We start from the raw sequence: 22,331 nt of genomic DNA, 5'->3' as shown, positions 1-22,331 counted from the left end.
TCATCAGTTGTTTTTCAAAAGATATGAACAGGCCACTGCGATTTGCATTTGTTCATGTTTTAGTCAGTCATTAGTCTTTTAGCTAACACAAGCCAGAGACCAGAAAGGAGCATATGGTCAAGTGCTGTGTTATACAGCGTCAAAAATTAAAATACATACTTTTTTATGTATAGAGACGAAATACACAGATCACCTGATGGTAAGCAATCGCCGCCGCCCATTTGCCAGCCTTTTGGGGTATAGGAATTTAAAAGTTGTTGGGGAATCGGAGATTGGGAAGATTGGGAAGGGAGGAATTGGACGAAAAAGGTACTTTTGAACGGCAAACAAAAAAGTGTCAGACAGTCGGTCAAGAGACACATAGCTAATATCCAGCTTTCTAGGTCCCATAGTTTTGACTGTACGTTGTCAGTCAGTCAGTCTGCCTGTCGGTCATTCAATATCGGTAATGTTTAATGAAATAAAGAAACATTGATTATAAATTGGTGTGCTTTGTAATCAAAACAAATGACAGTGCGAAATTTTTATTGAATATGAATAGCTTTTGTCCGCGACTTTGTCTGCCTGGATTTTTTTATGTATACAATACTATAGAGTAGCAAAATATTTTGTGGTATAAGCTGGTAAACGAGCAAACCTCACTCACAAAACGAAACACAACGCAAGTGTTGTTTCACGTCGGTTTTCTGTGAGGCCGTGGTATCACTCCTATAACCTTGGTATTACGCTTATAACCTTCCTCAAGAAATGGACTATATATCTATGCAAAACAAAAACAAATATTCAAATCGGTTCAGTGATTTAGGCGTAAACAAGAGACAGAGACTCGAGATACTTTCGTAGTCGTATAATTTTTCACTCACTGCTCGGCCCCTATGATATTGGTCATAGCATGATGTTTTAAAGTTAGAAACAGTTTAGAAAGGGCTTAAAATTTAAACCCTTTCTCGATAAATGCACTATTTAACACAGAATGTATTTATTTATATATTTAATTCAAAATTTACAATGGTAGACAACCAATTAAAGCAACTTACAAACATAATTAAACAGGAATTAACAGCATTCATAAGTCTAACCCTAAGAATTATTCAAATCAAACCAGTAGTCCTGGAGATTTGCGCGTTCAAACAAACAAACAAACGCTTTATAAATTAGTATAAAGAGTATATACGATGACGTTGGACGCATTAATATGCATTGGACAACTTCTGACGTAGAATTCATATTTGTAACGAAACAGCAGCAAATGCGTATGCAATTAATTAATTAAAAAAATAAACAATGTTTTGCTGAAGCTAAAGAAGTATGTAAGGAGCGTAGTAGGTGGCGCTCTGTAGTTTCTGTATACCATCAGATGTATGAATGTGATGGAAGCTAAAGAAGTATGTAAGGAGCGCAGTAGGCGGCGCTATGTAGTTTCTGTATACCGTCAGATGTATGAATGTGATGGAAGCTAAAGAAGTATGTAAGGAGCGCAGTAGGTGGCGCTCTGTAGTTTCTCTATCTATACCAACAGATATATTAATGTGATGCAAGCTAAAGAAGTATGTAAGGACCGTAGTAGGTGGCGCTCTGTAGTTTCTGTATGCCATCAGATGTATGAATGTGATGGAAGCTAAAGAAGTATGTAAGGAGCGTAGTAGGTGGCGCTCTGTAGTTTCTGTATACCATCAGATGTATGAATGTGATGGAAGCTAAAGAAGTATGTAAGGAGCGTAGTAGGTGGCGCTCTGTAGTTTCTGTATACCATCAGATGTATGAATGTGATGGAAGCTAAAGAAGTATGTAAGGAGCGTAGTAGGTGGCGCTCTGTAGTTTCTGTATACCATCAGATGTATGAATGTGATGGAAGCTAAAGAAGTATGTAAGGAGCGTAGTAGGTGGCGCTCTGTAGTTTCTGTATACCATCAGATGTATGAATGTGATGGAAGCTAAAGAAGTATGTAAGGAGCGTAGTAGGTGGCGCTCTGTAGTTTCTGTATACCATCAGATGTATGAATGTGATGGAAGCTAAAGAAATATGTAAGGAGCTCAGTAGGTGGCGCTCTGTAGTTTCTGTATACCATCAGATGTATGAATGTGATGGAAGCTAAAGAAGTATGTAAGGAGCGTAGTAGGTGGCGCTCTGTAGTTTCTGTATACCATCAGATGTATGAATGTGATGGAAGCTAAAGAAGTATGTAAGGAGCGTAGTAGGTGGCGCTCTGTAGTTTCTGTATACCATCAGATATATGAATGTGATGGCAGCTAAAGAAGTATGTAAGGAGCGTAGTTGGTGGCGCTCTGTAGTTTCAAAACCAAATCGTTGCATATAAGAACATACTATAAATACAATACTTACTTAAATGAATAGTCATGCTTAGTAGTCCCAAGCCTGTATATATAATTTATATTGGACAAAAACCATAATCTACTATAAATATCACTTATATATATCAAAGTCAAAGTCAAAATTATTTATTTCAAATAGACCGGGAAAGCACTTTTGAACGTCAAAGCAAATATTACAATATAAAGAAAACAAAATGTCTGTCTGTCGGTCAGTCCTCTAGTTGCTCTATTTGCTCGTTCCAAAGTGTAGATTCCTATGGAGAAGAACGAGCAAGAAACTCCATAGGTAACCCCTTTGCCAATCAGTATACATATACTTGCTTATAGTTTTGTGCACACGGGTTTATCTACTCGGAATAGGGTAGATGACTAATTTTTATTTCAATGTCCGTCTTGTAGATTGTTTTGAAGCGTTGAACATGTATTTTTTATTTTCTTACTGAAACAAATACTTTCGAAGATATATTGATTTGTAATATCGCATGTCGTTACTTCTAGATACGTTTTAAACGTAGGAATAATATACGTTGTTTATGTATAAATGACGTACTACTCTCACAACTTTGATTCGTTTTATGTAAGTATAGTATTTTGTTGTTGACAATAAAAAATTTCATTACCTCACTGACGTACTAATTAGATTTTTAATTTGCATACCCTGTCATCAACCGTATTAAAATATTCGCTTGATTGTTTTTCGAGAAGATATCGATTCAGGAGAAATATTAAGGAAAAATATCTAGATTTTTGCCAGAATTTATGTGGAAGGGTCATGCTTCAGTACTGCTGGGCCGGCTAGACAATGAGTGATACTATAGCTCAACAGTAACGGGCGCGAAAGAACGCTTGTCTTTAGTAGCAGTGCAACGTCGATAGCCATGGGCGGTGCTGACTGCTTGCCATCAGGTGATCCGTCTGCTTGTTGGCCGTCCTACCTCATATTTATTTTTCTTTTCTAGTTCTTTTATGATTCAAAGAGAGTGTTCAACTAGTGTTTAGCTTTATATTGTTATCAGCTCTTAGCAGCCGAGTCGACACCTCCTGAAGATGCTCCGTGGAGGAGCGAAATATATGTCGAGTGTATATGTTATGTGTACATATGTTGCGTGTCGTATGTGTTGTAGTGATGCACCACTGCTGCATGAGCATTTAAATGCGGACGGGAGGGCGGTGCTGCACACCGCATGGTGAAAACACATCTACAAACGGAATTAAAACTAAATTGTATTGTTAGTGTAGCATGGATTTCCACAAAGTAACGCCTGATTCTATTCTATATAATATATTAATATATACACATATATATGTATAATATACATTTATTTGCAGGAAGTGAGGTACATAATAATTACATATTCGTACCTAATTAGTTTCTATTGTTTTTATTACTACATAATATATGTTTGCAATAAATGTATCTATTGAATTGATTTGAATTGTTGAAATATTGAATTTATTAACAACATATGTATTTAAAACTGTAAAACGTAACGGACTTGTAACGTTGTATGTGTGAATTTACAAATTTGTAAATGAGTAGGAAAGCGGCGACTTGACCGTAGGCCTTTTTTAAAAGTCGATGTAAATGGTGTCCGAAATTCATGCAAGAAATGATTTTGATACAAAACACGCTTCTAGCGTTTAGAGTGTCTTTTTTATGTAAACGAGTAGACGTATCACCTGATGGTAAGCAATCGCCGCCGCCCATGGTCACTTGAAACACTAGAGGCGTTACAAGTGCGTTGCCTTTTGGGGGTTAGGAATTTAAGGGTTGTTGGGGAATCGGGGATTAGGAAGATTGGGAAGGGGAGTAATTGGGCCTCCGGTAACCTCATTCACACAACGCAAGTGTTGTTTCACGTCAGTTTTCTGTGAAGCCGTGGTATCACTCCGGTCGAGCCGGCCTCTTCGTGTCGAAGCATGACTGTCCAACATTTATAGAAGAACAGCTTTGGTCAGTAATGGCCACTTATAGACTGTTGTTGTGTTGATAACTGTAGGGCTACTTCGGTTTTCGGGTGCGAAGTTTCGTTTAATTTTCGGCCGTAGGTTTTATTTATTTACTAATAGAATTACTTGAAACAACGTTTAATTTTTAATTTCAAATCAAAACCTATTATTTATTTATCTTCATTACATTCCTTAATTTTTGTTCACGAAAGTTCGAAATCAATGGAATTGTAGTATGAAATTTGCTATGTTTCGGACGAAACTAAGTTTTTCATTGAATTAGAGTAGACCTCCTGATCTACTGAAAATTTTTGAAACATAAGAAATGCTTTGTTCAATTCAGACATCTTTGATCTGCCCCCTCCCCCTCTTCGGGGAATTAAGAGGCCTGATGCTATGTTTGTATGACAATTTATATTTAAAACAATTATGTTACTAGCTGACCCGGCAAACTTCGTACCGCCTCAATTTTTTTTTCTCACCTTTTAAACCTTCCCTGGACTTCCACAAATAATTCAAGACCAAAATTTGCCAAATTAGTCCAGCCATTCTCGAGTTTTGGCGAGACTAACGAACAGCAATTGATTTTTATATATAGAGATAACAAATTATATACGGTACTACTTTTATTTTATAAATGAACTGTTTGTTAGTATAAATTATAATTTTTTACTGAATATATTTTATAAATTAAAACTGTATAAAATAGAGTCAGGCGTTACTTTGCGAAAATCAATGCCACACTAATAACTATGAATTAATGAGCACGGCCTATATTAGCATATCAATTTTCCACAATTCATTGTATGTATATTTTATAAATAGACTTCGCAGTACCTACAGTAGACTGAACTGGTATAATCTTGACTAAGTTTGCGACTTTAGGTCAGACTAGTAGCGGTTTTAGCCGGTAAAAGTCCGGCATGCCTCTCCGCCTTTCCCCGGGCAAAGGACACTGGTAATCGAGCAGACATCACCTGATGGTAAGCAATCGCCGCCGCCCATGGACACTTGAAACACCAGAGGCGTTACAAGTGCGTTGCCGGCTTTTTGGGAGTTAGGAATTTAAGGGTTGTTGTTCGGGAATCGGGGATTGGGAAGATTGGGAAGGGGGAATTGGGCCTCTGGTAACCTTACTCACACAACGAAACACAACGCAAGCGTTATTTCACGTCAGTTTTCGGTAAGGCCGTAGTACCACTCCGGTCGAGCTGGCTCATTCGTGCAAATATGTTGTGAACTGCAATGCACAGCCAATTGACCAGAGTAAATAGAAAAACATCCTCAATACTGAAGGAATAATGAATATAAACAAAACAACAATTATGCTGAACTTGTCAACACGTGACCGACATGTACTACATGTACTTTATATGTTAAACTCCTACGTTATACATAGTGAGTTACAAACTGTGCATTGTAAATATTTTATTGTATAAGCCGGTAAAAGAGCACGAGCAAGACGGATGACCTGATGTTAAGCAATCGCCGCCGCCCATAGAAACACACTTGAAACACCAGCGGCGTTACAAGTGCGTTGCCGGCCTTTTGGGGGTTAGGAATTTTAGGATTGTTGGGGAATCAGTGAATGGGAAGATTAAGGATAGGGTTACTTGGTTATCCGGTAACCTCACTCATACAACGAAACACAACGCAAGCGTTGTTTCACGTCGGTTTTCTGTGAGGCCGTGGTATCACTCCGGTCGAGCCGGCCCAGCAGTGCCGAAGTATGGCTCTCTCACATTTACTATGTGAGAGGACTATGGGAGGCAGTGGACCGTGCGTGGCTGACATAATATGATTATAATGACGTCATGGACAAAATTAATTAGGTTATCTTTACATAACTGTTCAATAATAATTAATAATAATAAGGTCATTATGCCTTAATGACGTAACAGTAAATGCTATATAATTATAGCAATTAGGTTATAATAGCGATTAGTTTTTGTTTTCTAGAAATGTCAATCGTACGTTTGACCTTATTGGTCGGTCGATCGGCCGGTGCCATATTTATTTGCATCGAATTACTTTAAGGCGAAGTTTCAATAATAGCGTTTTACTCGCTCATGAAACCGATATAAATTAAAAATAAAATTATAAGTAACATAGTAGACTCTTTGGTCATGATATTTCGGGAATTCGATAGACGATTATTTAGACTTCACTGCATCCAAGTAAATCGCAAAGTCATGTGTAAGCAATCGCCGCCGCCCACACTTGAAACACCAGAGGCGTTACAAGTACGTTGCCGGCTTTTTGGGGGTTAAGAATTTAAGGGTTGTTATTTAGGAATCGGAGATCTTCCCAAGATTGGAAAGGGGGGAATTGGGCCTCCAGTAACCTCACTCACACAACACAACACAACGCTAGCGTTGTTTCACGTCGGTTTTCTGCTCGGCCGTGGTATCACTCCGGTCAAGCCGGCACATTCGTGCCGAAGCATGGCTCTCACACACTTAAATAATAGTTTTATTCGAGTTGTATTAGGATTTGAAAAATAAAACTTATATGATAATAAAGGTCGTAATAAATGTGTATTATCTCGGGTCACATAAAATAAATAACCATATGAAAACAAATATATCAACCAAAGTCAAGCATATTTCACTACCACAGATGGGGTCCAGTAGGGCTGATGCCTGATCCGGAGCTGCGAACTACCTAGCGGGTTTACCGGGGCTCCGGCTCGAAAAGCAGGAGTAGGAACGGGGTGGTTTTTAGTCAGTAAGAGTCTGACACTCCCTCTCGCCTCGCCCAAGGCGGTAGAAGCCATTGGATGATTTTCCCCCTAAAAAAAAGCTGTATTTCACTAGTTTGACCCGAGCGAGCCTACACGGCTGGTGTAACTTCGCCTTAAATATATATTAATGTATTGTTTTCAAAGGAAAACAAATGAATGCCCATTTATGTAATATGTATCGTAATTGTATGTATTGTAAAAAGTAATTTTACGTCTTATTTATATTAAAACAACGTCACACTTTTTTATCTCCGAAGGGGTTTTTTTAAGGGGGGAAAACATCCAATGGCTTCTCCCGCCCTGGGCGAGGCGAGAGGGAGTGTCAGACTCTTACTGACTAAAAACCACCCCATTCCTACTCCTGCTTGTCGAGCCAGAGCCCTGGTAAACCCGCTAGGTAGTCCGCAGCTCCGGATCCCCGAAGCGGTAAGCAGAGGTGCACATTACGGCACGTAATGCCGCTATACAATGTACCCAGTTTTCACCATTTGTGTTATAAGTCCCATGTAATAGGGGGTGAGGCTATTGCCATATACTGGATACAATTCCAGACTCCGGGCTACTACTGACAATTTTCGGAAATCGAAAAGTGCCCAGTAATTCGTTGCCCGACCCAGGAATCCAACTAAAGACCGCCACCTACTACGCTCCTTACATACTTCTTTAGCTTCCACCACATTCATACATCTGATGGTATACAGAAACTACAGAGCGCCACCTACTTCGCTCCTTACATACTTCTTTAGCTTCCATCACATTCATACATCTGATGGTATACAGAAACTACAGAGCGCCACCTACTACGCTCCTTACATACTTGTTTAGCTTCCATCACATTCATACATCTGATGGTATACAGAAACAGGCAATAACTAGTAACATTCCTAGACAACCTACAACATTACGGCTCTTCTGTGGTCAAGCTACATAGACTTATTCACACAGAATTGAATACTTTAATTTATTTAATTATTTAGTTTAAATAAATTTCAATATTGTATTATGCTTCTGTGGACGAGTTCTACTTTTAGATTCATTTAAATCATATGAGTGATCTCCATACTGTATAAAAAAACTGTTAAAGAAGTGTTAATTAATTCTGTATATTGTACATATATAGAAAAAATTAGTTTGTCTGTCTGTCTGTCTATAATAGACTAAATGACTAATTTTTATTACAATGTCTGTCTTGTAGATTATTTTGAAACATTAGACACGTATTTTTTATTTTCTTACGGAAACAAATACTTTCGGAGATATATTGATTTGAAATATCACGTGACGTCACTTCTAGGTACGTTTTTTTACGTAGAAATGACATATTTGCTCCCACTCCTAAACTTTGAATCGTTTTATCTAAGTATTGTTATCTTATATGACAAAATAAAAAATACGTGTCTAATATTTTTCGTTACCTAACTGACGGACTAAATAGATTTTTAATTTTCATACTCCGTCATCAGTCCATTTGTATCTACGTATAAAACGTACCTAATAATGACGTCACACGATATTTCAAACCAATATATCTATGTAAGTATTCGTTTCCGTAAGAAAATAAAAAATACGTGTTTAATATTTTAAAATAATCTACAAGACGGACATTAAAATAAAAATTACTCATCTACCCAATTCTCAAGATTGACAGCCAAAAATTTATACAAAAAAAAAACATGCATAATTTTTACGGCAACCTGCCCCCGACCCATTAATAAATAGCAGAACCGAACCAAAAAACTAGTATTATTATAATAATAGAAAAACAAATTAACTTCTACGTAATGGAAGGTTAATTTATCTAATTAAAAGCAATTAAATACTGAATTAAGCGGCCTCCATCGAAGTATCGTCACTTGATGAAGTCGCATTGGACGGAGAAGACTCGCTAGTCTTTACATGTCCATATTTCTCATTTTGAACCATGGATTTGGCTCAAGAATTTGAAAACAGGGCGCTGGCATCATACGAGCCTGTTGAAAAGCTGATGCAGAAGGGTACTTCGGATGTGCAAAAGTTTTATGCAAATGAAACTGTGTTTTTGACTGGTGGATCCGGATTTTTGGGAAAGCAGTTCATTGAGAAGATTTTCAGGTATGTTTTTGTACTTTAATACATTAATACTTTATGTTATATATAACTAGCGACCCGCCCCAGCTTCGCATGGGTGCAATGGTGATATATTATGCCTGTATTATACATATAAACCTTCCTCTTGAATCACTCTATCTATTAAAACAACCGCATCAAAATCCGTTGCGTAGTTTAAAGATTTACCGTTACAAATACAGTATTAAAGAAAAGAAAAGACCGTCCTTTTTAAAAGTCGGGCAACGCACTTGTAACGCCTCTGGTGTTTCGAGTGTCCATAGGCGGCGGCGATTGCTTACCATCAGGTGATACGTCAGCTCGTTTACCGGCTTATACCATAAAAAAATAGAACAATCCTTGAACCTGTAACTAAACTGCAACCACTCTGCAATTATAATGAATATGCTAATATGTTTATAAAAAACTTATAAATTATATTATAATAAAATTACTTCCTACTGATGACTGTTGATGAAGCTAAAGAGTTATGTAAGAATCGTAGCAATAGGGATGATGACGGGGTATGAAAATTAGTCCACAAATTGTTGTTTCGGGTCTGGGTGTCATGTGTATGTCAACTTGTATATTTGTAAACGCATCCACGACACAGGAGAAAATACTAGTGTGGGACGTTTTAAAAAAAGGAAATAATCTTTTTTTGTAATTGAATAATAAATATACACACAAATATATTATATATACTATATATTATAACTCAATTTCGCCATTTCTTTTCCACAAGATATGTTAATTTTTAGCTATGCTACGAAGATGTAAAAGCTATATTGTGCAACTTTGTGATCTTTTCCACTGATACTAAGCTGTTGTAGTTACGAGAAAGATGCGCAGCTCGAGTATACGATGTATCCATAGTACAGAAGTCATCCATTAGTGCTATCCTATATGTACCAATGAATATGATTGGTGGAAGCCAAAGGCATCCACAACAATGTAACATAACACATCTCTGGTGGAAAAGCTCACTTATATCCAAAGCTAGTGAAAATCTAGGGATGAGAAGAATTTTTGTTAGATTATAAATTTATTAATTTCTATTTATTTTCAGATCATGTGCCATCAAGAAGATGTACGTCCTCATCCGACCAAAGAAAGGCAAAACCATTCAAGACAGAATACAATTCATTTTGAGCGATCCTGTAAGTATTACACTCATTTTTATAATAACTATAGTGAGACATACTAAATTAATTATTATGTTATCGTCTTACTCACGTAACTGTTTGACGAGGTACTCGACTAGTTTCAAGCCAAGCTAGAGGCTCATATTCATGAGCAGCATTCCGAGTTCAAAGCATAGTAGCAGCGCGAAAATCGCTGCGCCGTGTGTCGCGGAATGCTGCTCATGATATGAAATGTCGAATTCCTCGTCAAACAGTCACGTGAGTAAGCCGATAACATAATACTAAATAATGAGTAGAGCTTTTTTTATTAGTATACGCGAGTATCACACTTATATTATAAACGTGAAAGTTTGTTTGTTTGAATGTTTGTCCGTCAATCACGCTGAAACTATTGAATGGATTGTAATAAAATTTAGTATAGAGATAGGATATGAGCTGACTTGGGTGATAGATACGATTTTTATCGCTCCTGGTCCGATCCCTGAAGGGGTAGGCAGAGTAGAGCAGATGCACATTACAACACGTAATGCTACTGTACAATGTACACCCACTTTTTACCATTTACTACATATGTTGTAAGTCCCGTGTAATAGGAGGTGAGCCTATTTGCCCGGTATTCGCGACCACTCAACCAACGAGGGAGTTGGGGTACACATAAGATTTTATTTAGGTTTTCATCTAAAAACTGTTCTTTTTTTCAGGTGTTTGACAAACTAAGGGCGGTGAAGCCTAACTTTGCAGAGCAGATTGTGCTTCTAGAGGGAGATGTGGCTGACATAAGGCTCGGTATAAGCGACAAAGAATGGGAGATGGTAGCTAAAGATGTAAGTTCTTTAATTTTTTTAAGAGATGTATTAATTATTATGTTATCGGCTTACTCACGTATTGTTTTGATGAGGAACTCGACTAGTTTCAAGCCATGTTAGAGGCTCATATTCATGAGCAGCATTCCGCGACACACACACGATACATTAAGAGATGAAGTTGTTCAATTCCTGCAAAAAGCTTTAAACAGAGAGGAGTGGAAGGAAGGTAGGGAGGCCTTTGCCCAGCAGTGGTGTCCCACTGCATGGCTAAAATTGAATTGAAATTGAAGTCGTTCAATGTCTTCACCAGCCCTGGGTGAAGGTGATTTTCTACCAGATATGTTCTATGTAGCTATGCTACGAAGATGTAATAGGTAAGCTGTGAAACTATGTGACTGTTTCCACTGATACTATAAGCTATGTTGCTGTGCGCGGAAGATGTGCAGCTCGACTATGCGATGTATCGATAGTAGGGGGGGCCTTAGCACGCATATTTCCATATAAAAAACATAGCTTAGCTGAGTTTGCACCAGTGCTAAGCAGCAATGAATGTAATTCGTGGCAACCAAACGCATCCACAGCAACGTAGCATAGCACATCTCTGGTGGAAAAACACCTTTATCCCTCGCAGTTTCACCCGCTGCTCGGCTCCTATTGATCGTAGCTTGATATTTTATAGCCAATAACCTTCCTCAATAAATAGACTATGCAAAACAAATATAATTATCAATTCGAATCAATAGTTTTAGACATTTAGTATAAGTATAGACAACTCGTAATCCACTATTTTATACTAGAAACACAAGTAGAACCTCTGTGAAAAGCTAGTACCTGTCACACACCATCAGTCTTTAAGTGGCCACTAACCAAAGGCCTCTTCTTACACGCAGAAGGTTAACCACGCTTACTCAATGCGGGTATGCGATTTCAAACATATAATCAGAAATTATAAGTCCAGGTTTCCTCACGATGTTTTCCTTCACCGTTTGTCACTGGTGTCTAAATAATCTTAGAAAGTACATATAACTCGGAAAACGTCACATTGGTACTTGCCGTTGGTAGGTTTGGAACCCGCACTCTCATGCATGAGAAGCGGGCGTCTTAAACCTCTACGCCACTACGACATCTAGTATTAATATTCATTATTCAAAAGCATGAAAAACTGTTGAAATAATAACTTAATTGATTTTCAATTAACATAAGTATTAGCACCACTTAATGTATATAAAAGAAATAAACAAATAGACTGTATAATTTGCATATATACATACATAACCTCACGCCTGTCTCCCATGAAGGTAGGCAGAGACAATGGAACGCCAATTGCCATGGATCTTACACATGTCTTTTGCTTCATCAATAGGCTCTTAAGAAACTAGTGCGCCTCACCATCAACGATTACATCACTACTTACCATCAGGTGGGATTGTAGTCAAGCATTAGTTTTTGTCGAATAAAAAAAAAAAAAAAAAGTCATCAGAATATTTTAATATTAAAAAAATTCAATTGTTTTATTTTTGAATGGTAATATTTTTTAGCATGTATGGATGCTATACTGACTCGATGGTCGAGTGGTCGCAAGTGCGACTGCCGTACAAAGGGTCTCGGGTTCAATTCCCGGGTCGGGCAAAGTATTACTAGGCCTTTTTCGGTTTTCCGAAAATTTCTCAGTAGTAGCACGGAGTCTGGAATTGTGTCCAGTATATGGCAATAGGCTCACCCCTATTACATGGGACTTATAACACAAATTGTGAAAAGTGGGTATACATTGTATAGCGACATTACGTGTCGTAATGTGCACCTCTGCCTACCCCTTCGGGGATAAAAGGCGTGACGTTGTTTTTGGATGCTATACTATTGCGGGTTAACAGGAACGCCCTCTGTTAGTTAACATATTTACTGTATAAATTATGTATAATTAAAACATCGACCTTCCTAACTGACGGTGGCTTGATGAAAATATATTAATTGAACATACATAATGTATTGCGCGACGTCATTATATATCATTATATACATAAAAGAAAGACGTCAAGGAAAGTTTTACATAGGCTACATGTTTTTGTTTAGTGTTTAAATTCAATATTTTTTTGCCTATGTCATCTTATGAGCATAATACCACGGCCTCACAGAAAACCGACGTGAAACAACGCTTGTGTTGTGTTTCGTTGTGTGAGTGAGGTTACCGGAGGCCCAATTAACCTTCTTCCCAATCCCCGATTCACCAACAACCCTTATTTTTCAAATTCCTAACCCTCAAAAGGCCGGCAATTCACTTGTAACGCCTCTGGTGTTTCAAGTGTCCATGGGCGGCGGTGATTACTTACCATCAGGTGATCCGTCTGCTCATTTACCGGCTTATACCTCATCAATAGAAGCCGAGCAGCGAGTGAAACCGCGGGAGTAGTTAGTTAATGATATTACGGTATCATTTAACAGTTACATAATTGAATAGAAAATTTAATATTAATTTTATTATAACTATTGTTGTTCATTAAATTAAAAATAGATTATTTATAAAAGTACAACATTACAATATTTATAAAAGTCACCGTTAATATTAATTAACAATTATTATAAATACATAATTTGTTATACAAATGATGTATCTATAATAATTGTATAATACATATGTATATTTACGAATAATAAGTATTATATACTTATGTATAATAATACAATAGGGTAGATGACTAATTTATATTTTAATGTCCGTCTAGTAGATTAATTTTTCTTCTAACAATACAATACATTTTTAGTTTTCATTCCGCTTGTAGATGTATTTTCGGCATGCGGTGTGCAGCACCGCCCTCCCGCCCGCAATTAAATGCTCATGCAGCAGAGGTGCAACATAAAACACACACATAACATGCAATATACCACTCGACATATCGCATCCTTAGAATGAAAGTGACTCAACTCAAAATTTCTGTAACATTCAATTATTATTATACAACTAGTGTTATAAAATATACTCTACAACCAAAGAACTATCTACTACTAAAATGTATTCAATACTATAATTTTCTGAGACTTTGTGGCTCGTTTCCCACAACTTGCAGTTTTTGGATTCGGTCACTTTCATTTTTTTTTTTATTGAGGGTGGAAAATCATCCAATTGCTTCTCCCGCCTTGGGCGAGCCGAGAGGGAGTGTCAGACTCTTACTGACTAAAAACCACCCCGTTCCTTCTCCTGCTTTTCGAGCTGGAGCCCCGGTAAACCCGCTAGGTAGTCCGCAGGTCACTTTCATTCTAAGGGTGCGATTTGTTTCGCTCCTCCCCGGAGCATCTTCAATAGTTGTCGACTCGGCGGCTCCCGCAGCTCGAATTCGAGTTACAAGTGGAATGATAGTGGAAATTATAGTTTTCTTTTTCTTCTCCTCTAATAACATCTTCTGATTTATTTCGTTGCGGGATCCAAGACAGTCATTCATGTCCCTGGGACGTTAGACTTCAGTGTTCCGGTGTTTGCATGGTTGTATCTACTGTAGATCCTGGTGCACAGGAGTTGCAGCGGTATGGGAGGTTGTGGCGGGCTTGTCCCATAAAAAAAGTGGAATGAAAACTAAAAATGTATTGTATTGTTAGTGTAGCATGAATTTCAGTAAAGTAACGCCTGACTCTTATTATTTTCAGACCAGCATCATTGTGCATATGGCTGCGACGATTCGCTTCGACTCTCCCATCCGGGATGCTGTGGTGACCAACGTCAGAGGCACCAGAGAAGTCATATCTCTAGCTAAGGACTGTAAGCATATCAAGTAAGTAGATCACATAATAATATGTATAATTTATCCCAGAAGGGTAGGCAGAGGTGCCCATTACGGCACTTAATGCCGCTATACAATGTACACCCACTTTTTACCCGACTGCCAAGGAAGGGTTATCACAATATGTGTTATATGTCCCATCAATAGAATAGGCTCACCTATTGCCATATACTGGGCACAATTCCAGACTCCGTGCTATTACTGAGAAATTTTCGAAAAACCGAAAAGGCCCAGTAATTCTTTTCGAACCCAAGACCCCTTGCCCTGTAGACACTCTCGCGTTCACTCGATCAAAGATGCAGTCTACTTAATCAAATTTATACTTACCCAACAATCTTCGTTGCCCCAAGTCCCCTAAAAATAATCAACCTTTTTTGAGAGTGAGAATCACCAATTATTCTCTCGCCTAAGGCGATGCGAGAGGGAATGTCAGACTCTTACCACCGTACTCAGAGTCATTTAATGGTTATACTTAACCCAATCCTTAGCAATTGTTTTCGATACAAAACCGTTACTAAGGAATAGTTTAAGTAATCATTAAATGTCTTTGAGTGCGGTAGTAACTGTGCAAACACCACCCCGTTCCTACTCCTGCATATACCCTGAGCCCCGGTAACCTTTAGTACTCCAAAACCCTTAATTCCATACATTTTATTTACTTTTTCAGATCCTTCGTCCACGTATCGACAGGTTTCACCCACGCCACTGCCAGCCGGATAGGAAAGGACCTCAGGGAAGAGTTCCACCCTTGTCCAATCTCTCCATCAGCCATCATAGGCATGGTAGAGACCATGGAAGACAGCAGACTGGACAACATAACTGCAGAGTACGTATCTCTTTCTCTTTCTCTTTCTCTTTCTCTTTCTCTTTCTCTTTCTCTTTCTCTTTCTCTTTCTCTTTCTCTTTCTCTTTCTCTTTCTCTTTCTCTTTCTCTTTCTCTTTCTCTTTCTCTTTCTCTTTCTCTTTCTCTTTCTCTTTCTCTTTCTCTTTCTCTTTCTCTTTCTCTTTCTCTTTCTCTTTCTCTTTCTCTTTCTCTTTCTCTTTCTCTTTCTCTTTCTCTTTCTCTTTCTCTTTATCTTTCTCTTTCTCTTTCTCTTTCTCTTTCTCTTTCTCTTTCTCTTTCTCTTTCTCTTTCTCTTTCTCTTTCTCTTTCTCTTTCTCTTTCTCTTTCTCTTTCTCTTCCTCTTCCTCTTCCTCTTCCTCTTCCTCTTCCTCTTCCTCTTTCTCTTTCTCTTTCTCTTTCTCTTTCTCTTTCTCTTTCTCTTTCTCTTTCTCTTTCTCTTTCTCTTTCTCTTTCTCTTTCTCTTTCTCTTTCTCTTTCTCTTTCTCTTTCTCTTTCTCTTTCTCTTTCTCTATCTCTATCTCTATCTCTATCTCTATCTCTATCTCTCTGCACGGTAGGCACGTAACGTGTAGCGGGTTCCAATTCCCGCACGGAGCAACTCTTTGTGTGATCCACAAATTGTTGTTTCGGGTCTGAGTGTCATGTGTATGTGAACTTGTATGTTTGTAAACGCACCCACGATACAGGAGAAAATGTTAGTGTTTAGAAAAAGACTTTTATCACCATCTTCACTGTTTCCACGGGTGTTGTATAACCGGCTAAGGTGGCTTCATCATCATTATGAACAGCCCGTGTTCCCCCCCTTCCCAATCTTTCCAATAACCCTTAAATTCATCAGGCGATATGTCTGCTCGTTCACCGGCTTATACCATAAAAAAGGGTTGATAACAAATGTATTCTACTCTGCCAACACCACAGTGCTATAAGCATTTTTTTATGGGACAAGCCCGCCACAACCTCCCATACCGCTGCAACTCCTGTACACCAGGATCTACAGTAGATACAACCATGCAAACACCGGAACACTGAAGTCCAACGTCTCAGGGACATGAATGACTGTCTTGGATCCCGCAACGAAATGTTATTAGAAGAGAAGAAAAAGAAAACGATAGTTTCCAATTCCTTTGCTATAAGCATATAATTTTCTTTTCAGATTGATCAAGGATTGGCCGAACACGTACACCTTCACGAAAGCCATTGCTGAGGAGCTGGTCAGGACTACCGCTGCTGATCTTCCTGTAGCCATTGTCAAGCCACCTTTAGGTAAACTTCATTTTATTTCACTAGAAATCACTGTTTACTCACTTACATTAATGGAGAAAAGCTCATGAGCAGCATGCGTAGGCACGGCGACGTCGCGCAGCCTGATAATCTTAATTTTAGATTTCTTATCAAACCATTTTTGGATGATTTTATTGTAACTTTCGTGAGACATACTAAATTAATTATTATGTTCTCGGCTTACTCACGTAACTGTTTGACGAGGAACTCGACTAGTTTCAACTTTTCAAGCCATGCTATGCGATTGTCGCGCTGCCAATCGCCGCGTCGAGTCTCTAGCATGGCTTGAGACTAGTCGAGTTCCTCGTCAAAACGTCGCGTGAGTAAGCCGATAACATAATTAATTTTTGGATGATAAGTGTGGTATCGGATTCAGAAATATAATATGGCTTATAATTTCTAATTACATTATAATTAGTTTGAAATTGCCAACCCGCATTGAGCAAGCGTGGTGATTACCTAATGTTTAAACCTTCTCCAGGCGAGAAAAAGCCTTTGGTCAGCAGTGGCCACTTAATAGGCTGTTGATGTGATGTGATGATGTTCCGTCAAATATAAACCTTCCCTAAAGCAAAAATCTTTGAATTGTTCTAGGTTTTTGACTATCAAAAATTTATCTTAATCCAAATTGTAACAAGAACATCAAGCGAAATGTGAAAGCCAAATGGCAAAAAACGGAACCCTTATAGATTCGACATGTCTATCTGTCTGTCTGTCCGTCCGTATGTCACAGCCATTTATTTCCGAAACTGTCGGGCCTACATAGTTGAAACTTTGTTTTAATGTGTATTTACTTTTATTTTTCCAGTTTTGACCTCCTACATCGAGCCGTCTCCAGGCTGGGCAGACACCAGCATCATGACAGGACCTTGTGGTGTAAGTACTTAATATTTTCTCAATGGACGAGGAAATATATCACCTGATGGTAAGCAATCGCCGCCGCCCATGGACACCTGAAACACCAGAGGCGTTACAAGTACGTTACCGGCCTTTTGGGGGTTAGGAATTTAGGAATTTAAGGGTTGCAGGGGAATTGGGGATTGGGAATATTGGGATGTGGACGAGCAAACATATCACCTGATGGTAAGCAATCGCCGCCGCCCATGGACACTTGAAGGAGTCTATGGAAGCCATGTCTCTCGAAGGAGGAATTTAAGGGTTGTTGGGGAATTGGGGATTGGGAAGGGGGGTAATTGGGCCTCCGGTAACCTCACTCACACAACGCAAGCGTTGTTTCACGTCAGTTTTCTGTGAGGCCTTAGTATCACCGCTGTATGCCGAAGCATGGCTCTCCCACACTTCACTCCATATTTTATTTAACCCCACAGGTCCTAATAGGAGTAGGCCTAGGTCTTCTAAGAGTGTTCTACTTGAAAAGCGACCTGAATCTGAACATAGCTCCAGTAGACATGGTGAATAATGCCATCATCGCAGCGGGATGGGACTCCGTCGCCAATAGACCAGCTAGTGATGGTATACCTATCTACACCGTCAGCTCTACCAAATGTGGAATACCTTGGAGTAAGTATTTCTACTAGTGGTCGCCTAGTGGTCGAAATTCGACCATATACGATTTAATTTACAATACCACTTAACATACGTTCAAGGATAATTTTTAGTTAACTCAAACTAAAACAAACTCTTTTATAAAACTCTATTCATGTAAGACGTGAGAATATCATCGCAATGTCTGTCAATTTTGACGTTTTGTCAAATACGATCAGATACTATGCATGTGTGTGTAATGTTTTATTTATTGATTTAATGTATTTTATAAGCATTATTTTTGAAAAATATTGGCGTTTTGCACTTCTCCTACACATAAACTATAAGTGTACCAAATTTTATGCTCCTACGTTCGCGCAATTTTCGTAAAAATGGCTATAAAGTTTTTGCATCACGTATTAATATATAGATTCAATCTACAAGTCACCAGCGTTACTCTTCACGTGGGTGTCATATACCCGATGAAGGTCTTAAGCGTTTTCAACTGTGATAATGTAGCCTGTGACATTGTGACATATTATTTTACTGTCCTTAAGGTTATTGTCTTTTTCGATCCCTTTGGCTGAATATTGGTGTTACATTGTTCTCACATAATTGAACCAACGAAACAATGTAACCAAGTATTGTATTGTGAATCTGATTGAAAAAGAGTAACCTATGGAGTTTCTTGTTCGTTCTTCTCCATAGGAATCTACACTTTGGAACGAGCACCTAGCTTTGCTGACAGACAGACTATTGTTTATTTCTTTCTTTGTTGGCGTTTCAAAAGTACCTAAGTACATATTATATGGTACATGTTTTTTTATGGAACACGCCCGTAAAGAAGCGGACCTATCACCTGATGGTAAGCAATCGCCTGTGCGTTGCCGGCCTTTTGGAGGTAAGGAAAAGGTTGTTGGGGAACCGGGGATTAGAAAGATTGGGAAGGAGGTAATTGGGCTTCCGGTAACCTCACTCACACAACGAAACACAACGCAAGCGTTGTTTAACGTCGGTTTTCTGCTCGGCCGTGGTATCACTCCGGTCGAGCCGGCCCATTCGTGCCGAAGCATGGCTCTCCCACACTTAACTTAATGTATATGGTTTAATTGGAATAAATGATTAGACTTTAACTCTTTCTTCTGTTTTGCAGATTATTTCGGGAGTTTGGTACGATCAGAAGAATTTAAACATTTGGCTTGTCCCAAAGCAGTGTGGTACTGCTATTTAATAGAGACAACAAACAACTTATTGTATCTATTCCTATTCTGGTTCCTGCATTATATACCCGCCTATGTAATCGATGGTATATGCTATGTGATGAAGATTAAAATCAAGGGGATTCCATCGTAAGTACACTTTAAATTTTTTGTATGGTATAAGCCGGTAATCGAGCAGACGGATCACCTGATGGTAAGCAATCGCCGCCGCTAATGGACACTTGAAACACCAGAGGTGTTACAAGTGCGTTGCCGGTCTTTTGGGGGTTAGGAATTTAAGGGTTGTTGGGGACTCGGGATTGGGAAGATTGGGAAGGCCACTTTTCAACAGTTTTGTTGAGCCCTAGGCAGGCAACTCATATTCGGAGCTACGGACTGCCTAGCGGTTTACCGGGACTCCGGCTCTAAAAGCAGGAGTAGGAACGGGGTGGTTTTTAGTCAGTAAGAGTCTGACACTCCCTCTCGCCTCGCTCAAAGCGAGAGAAGACATTGTATGATTTTCCCCTCTCAAAAAAAAGGCATGCACCTCATAGGCACTTGCGTAAACAAGCAGACGGATCACCTGATGGTAAGCAATCAGCGCCGCTCTTGGACACCCGCAACACTAGAGGAGTTACAAGTGCTTTGCTGGCATTTTGGAGATTTCACAAATGGGGAGGATATTGACATGACCAATTAATTAACACTTTAAACGCCGTGGTGGTCACCGGTGACCAACGTTAGCGGAGGATTTGCCTTCAACAGTTTTCTATTGGCAGTCAAAGACTTAATAGATTAATACATTCAGAGAGTCCACGTAAATTTAATTCCAGAACCGTAGAGTCGCACCCTCTATGCAATTCTTTAGATTAGGGTATCTTTAGTCTTCAGTATTATTTTAAGCAGAAAATACACCATGCATTTTGGAAAGAAAGAGCAAAAACATTGAACTCGCTGGGCGAGTCGACGGCACTGGAATAAAATTGACATGGACTCTCCGGGCGAGTCGGTGGCACTGAATGTGTTAAAGATGATATGTAGGGAGGATGTTAACATGACCAATTTATTAGTTAATATTTATTATTTTCTTTCTATTGCAGAGCAACAAAAGTCTACGAAAAGATATACAAAGTATCGAAAGTATTTGGTTACTTCATGACGAATGAGTGGCATTTCAAAGACGATAATTTGGTAGCCATGATCAATCGTATGTCTGAAACAGACAAAACCATATACAACTGTGATGTCGCCAGTATTAATTATAAAGAGTTCCTTATTCGTATGATCGTTGGTTTGCGAAAATTCATAGTGAAAGATGGACTTATAGATTCCGAAAAGGCTTATAGGAAACAGAAACGGTTGTTTTATGCAAATTTGGTCTTTATGACGTTGTATATTTATGTTTGGGTTATGATTGCTTTCTATATGTTTAAGGGTATCAAATATATTGTTTATTAAGGCGATTTTTGTGTGGCTCATGTCTGGAATGAAAGTGTTGTGTGTAGGAGACATACGAATATTAATTATTATGTTATCGGCTTACTCACGTAACTGTTTGACGAGGAACTCGACTAGTTTCAAGCCATGCTAGAGGCTCATATTCATGAGCAGCATTTACACACGACGCGGCGACTATCGCGCTGCTACTGAGCTTCTAGCATGGCTTGAAACTAGTCGAGTTCCTCGTCAAACAGTACGTGAGTAAGCCGATAACATAATAATTAATTTAGTATGTCTCACGAAAGTTATAATAAAATCATACAATGATTACTTAAACTATTACTTAGTAACGATTTTGTATCGAAAACAATTGCTAAGGTCTGGGTTAAGTAACCATTAAATGACTCTGAGTACGGCTATTACAGTGGCAGTTTTTAATTACAATAGGGATGATGACGGGGTATGAAAATTTAAAATCTATTTAGTCCGTCAGTTAGGTAATGAAAAAATATTAGACACGTATTTTTTTATTCTGTCATATAAGATAACAATACTTAGATAAAAACGAATCAAAGTTTAGGAGTTTCAAATACGTTATTTCTTACGTATAAAATGTACCTAGAATTGACGTCACGCGATATTTCAATTCAATATTATAATTATCTTCGAAGTACCTATTTCTGTAAGAAAATAAAAAATACGTGTGTAATGTTTTAAAATAATCTACAAGACGGACATTAAAATAAAAATTAGTCATCTACCCTATTGATTCTATAATATTAGAATTGTAAACAGCATTCTTGCTTTTCAAATTTGTGATAGGGCAAAAATGTTATACCTACAAATTTATGTGTAGACCCTAAGTTTATAGACCATTTAAGGTACGCGTCCACAGGCCCGCATCGTACGCATCGCACGCAACGGATTTTAGTTTGTCTTGTATAGAAACTCATACAACCGCGTCCACTGATCCGCATCGTACGGACCACATCATCGGCAATGCCTACATGCGATGCGTACCGATGACGTCATACGGAATGCGTGCGATGCGTACGATGCGGGCCTGTGGACGCTTACCTATTAGTAGCTATTTAGTTTTGTTATTTTTATAAGGTATTATAATTTTTAATGGCACTGGGCGATGTTATCTCTGAGAGACTAAAGTCCTTTATTAAATTAAAAAGATAAATCGTCTTTTGTTGGTTTTATTTACATCTGTTTTTCGAGGTATTCCTCGAAGCGCAACTGT

At 38.5% G+C, this 22,331-nt stretch overlaps 1 protein-coding gene and 3 long non-coding RNA genes across 5 annotated transcripts in view; 3 read left to right on the top strand and 1 right to left on the bottom strand.

Annotated features, from left to right (window-relative positions):
- LOC126912042 (uncharacterized) overlaps positions 1 to 22,331 on the top strand; it is a 186,540-nt gene that overhangs the window by 39,859 nt on the left and 124,350 nt on the right. The gene's annotated exons all lie outside the window — the stretch shown is intronic.
- Positions 1,408 to 2,237, top strand: LOC126912039 (uncharacterized). Its single transcript, XR_007706654.1, has 3 exons — positions 1,408 to 1,484; positions 1,647 to 1,962; positions 2,042 to 2,237. It is a non-coding gene; the product is annotated as an uncharacterized LOC126912039 (long non-coding RNA).
- LOC126912036 (uncharacterized) overlaps positions 7,677 to 22,331 on the bottom strand; it is a 68,664-nt gene continuing 54,009 nt past the window's right edge. Inside the window, exon 3 of one of the 2 annotated variants that reach the window (XR_007706649.1) lies at positions 7,677 to 7,745. This is a non-coding gene — a long non-coding RNA (uncharacterized LOC126912036). Of the gene's footprint in view, positions 7,746 to 7,809; positions 7,825 to 22,331 lie in introns of those variants that run through there. The other variant, XR_007706648.1, reaches the window with a different exon arrangement.
- LOC118280298 (fatty acyl-CoA reductase wat-like) lies at positions 8,873 to 21,257 on the top strand. Its single transcript, XM_050702185.1, has 10 exons — positions 8,873 to 9,118; positions 10,182 to 10,272; positions 10,959 to 11,081; positions 14,700 to 14,824; positions 15,501 to 15,659; positions 16,831 to 16,940; positions 17,767 to 17,834; positions 18,287 to 18,479; positions 19,597 to 19,792; positions 20,743 to 21,257. The coding sequence occupies exons 1-10, from the start codon at positions 8,949 to 8,951 to the stop codon at positions 21,098 to 21,100; spliced, it is 1,593 nt and encodes a 530-aa protein (XP_050558142.1). The 5' UTR covers positions 8,873 to 8,948; the 3' UTR covers positions 21,101 to 21,257.

Source organism: Spodoptera frugiperda, chromosome 21, assembly GCF_023101765.2.
Source record: "Spodoptera frugiperda isolate SF20-4 chromosome 21, AGI-APGP_CSIRO_Sfru_2.0, whole genome shotgun sequence".
Classification (NCBI taxonomy): Eukaryota; Metazoa; Arthropoda; class Insecta; order Lepidoptera; family Noctuidae; genus Spodoptera; species Spodoptera frugiperda.
The sequence above is the reverse complement of the archived record's forward strand: the minus strand, read 5'-3'. Positions and strand labels throughout refer to the sequence as shown.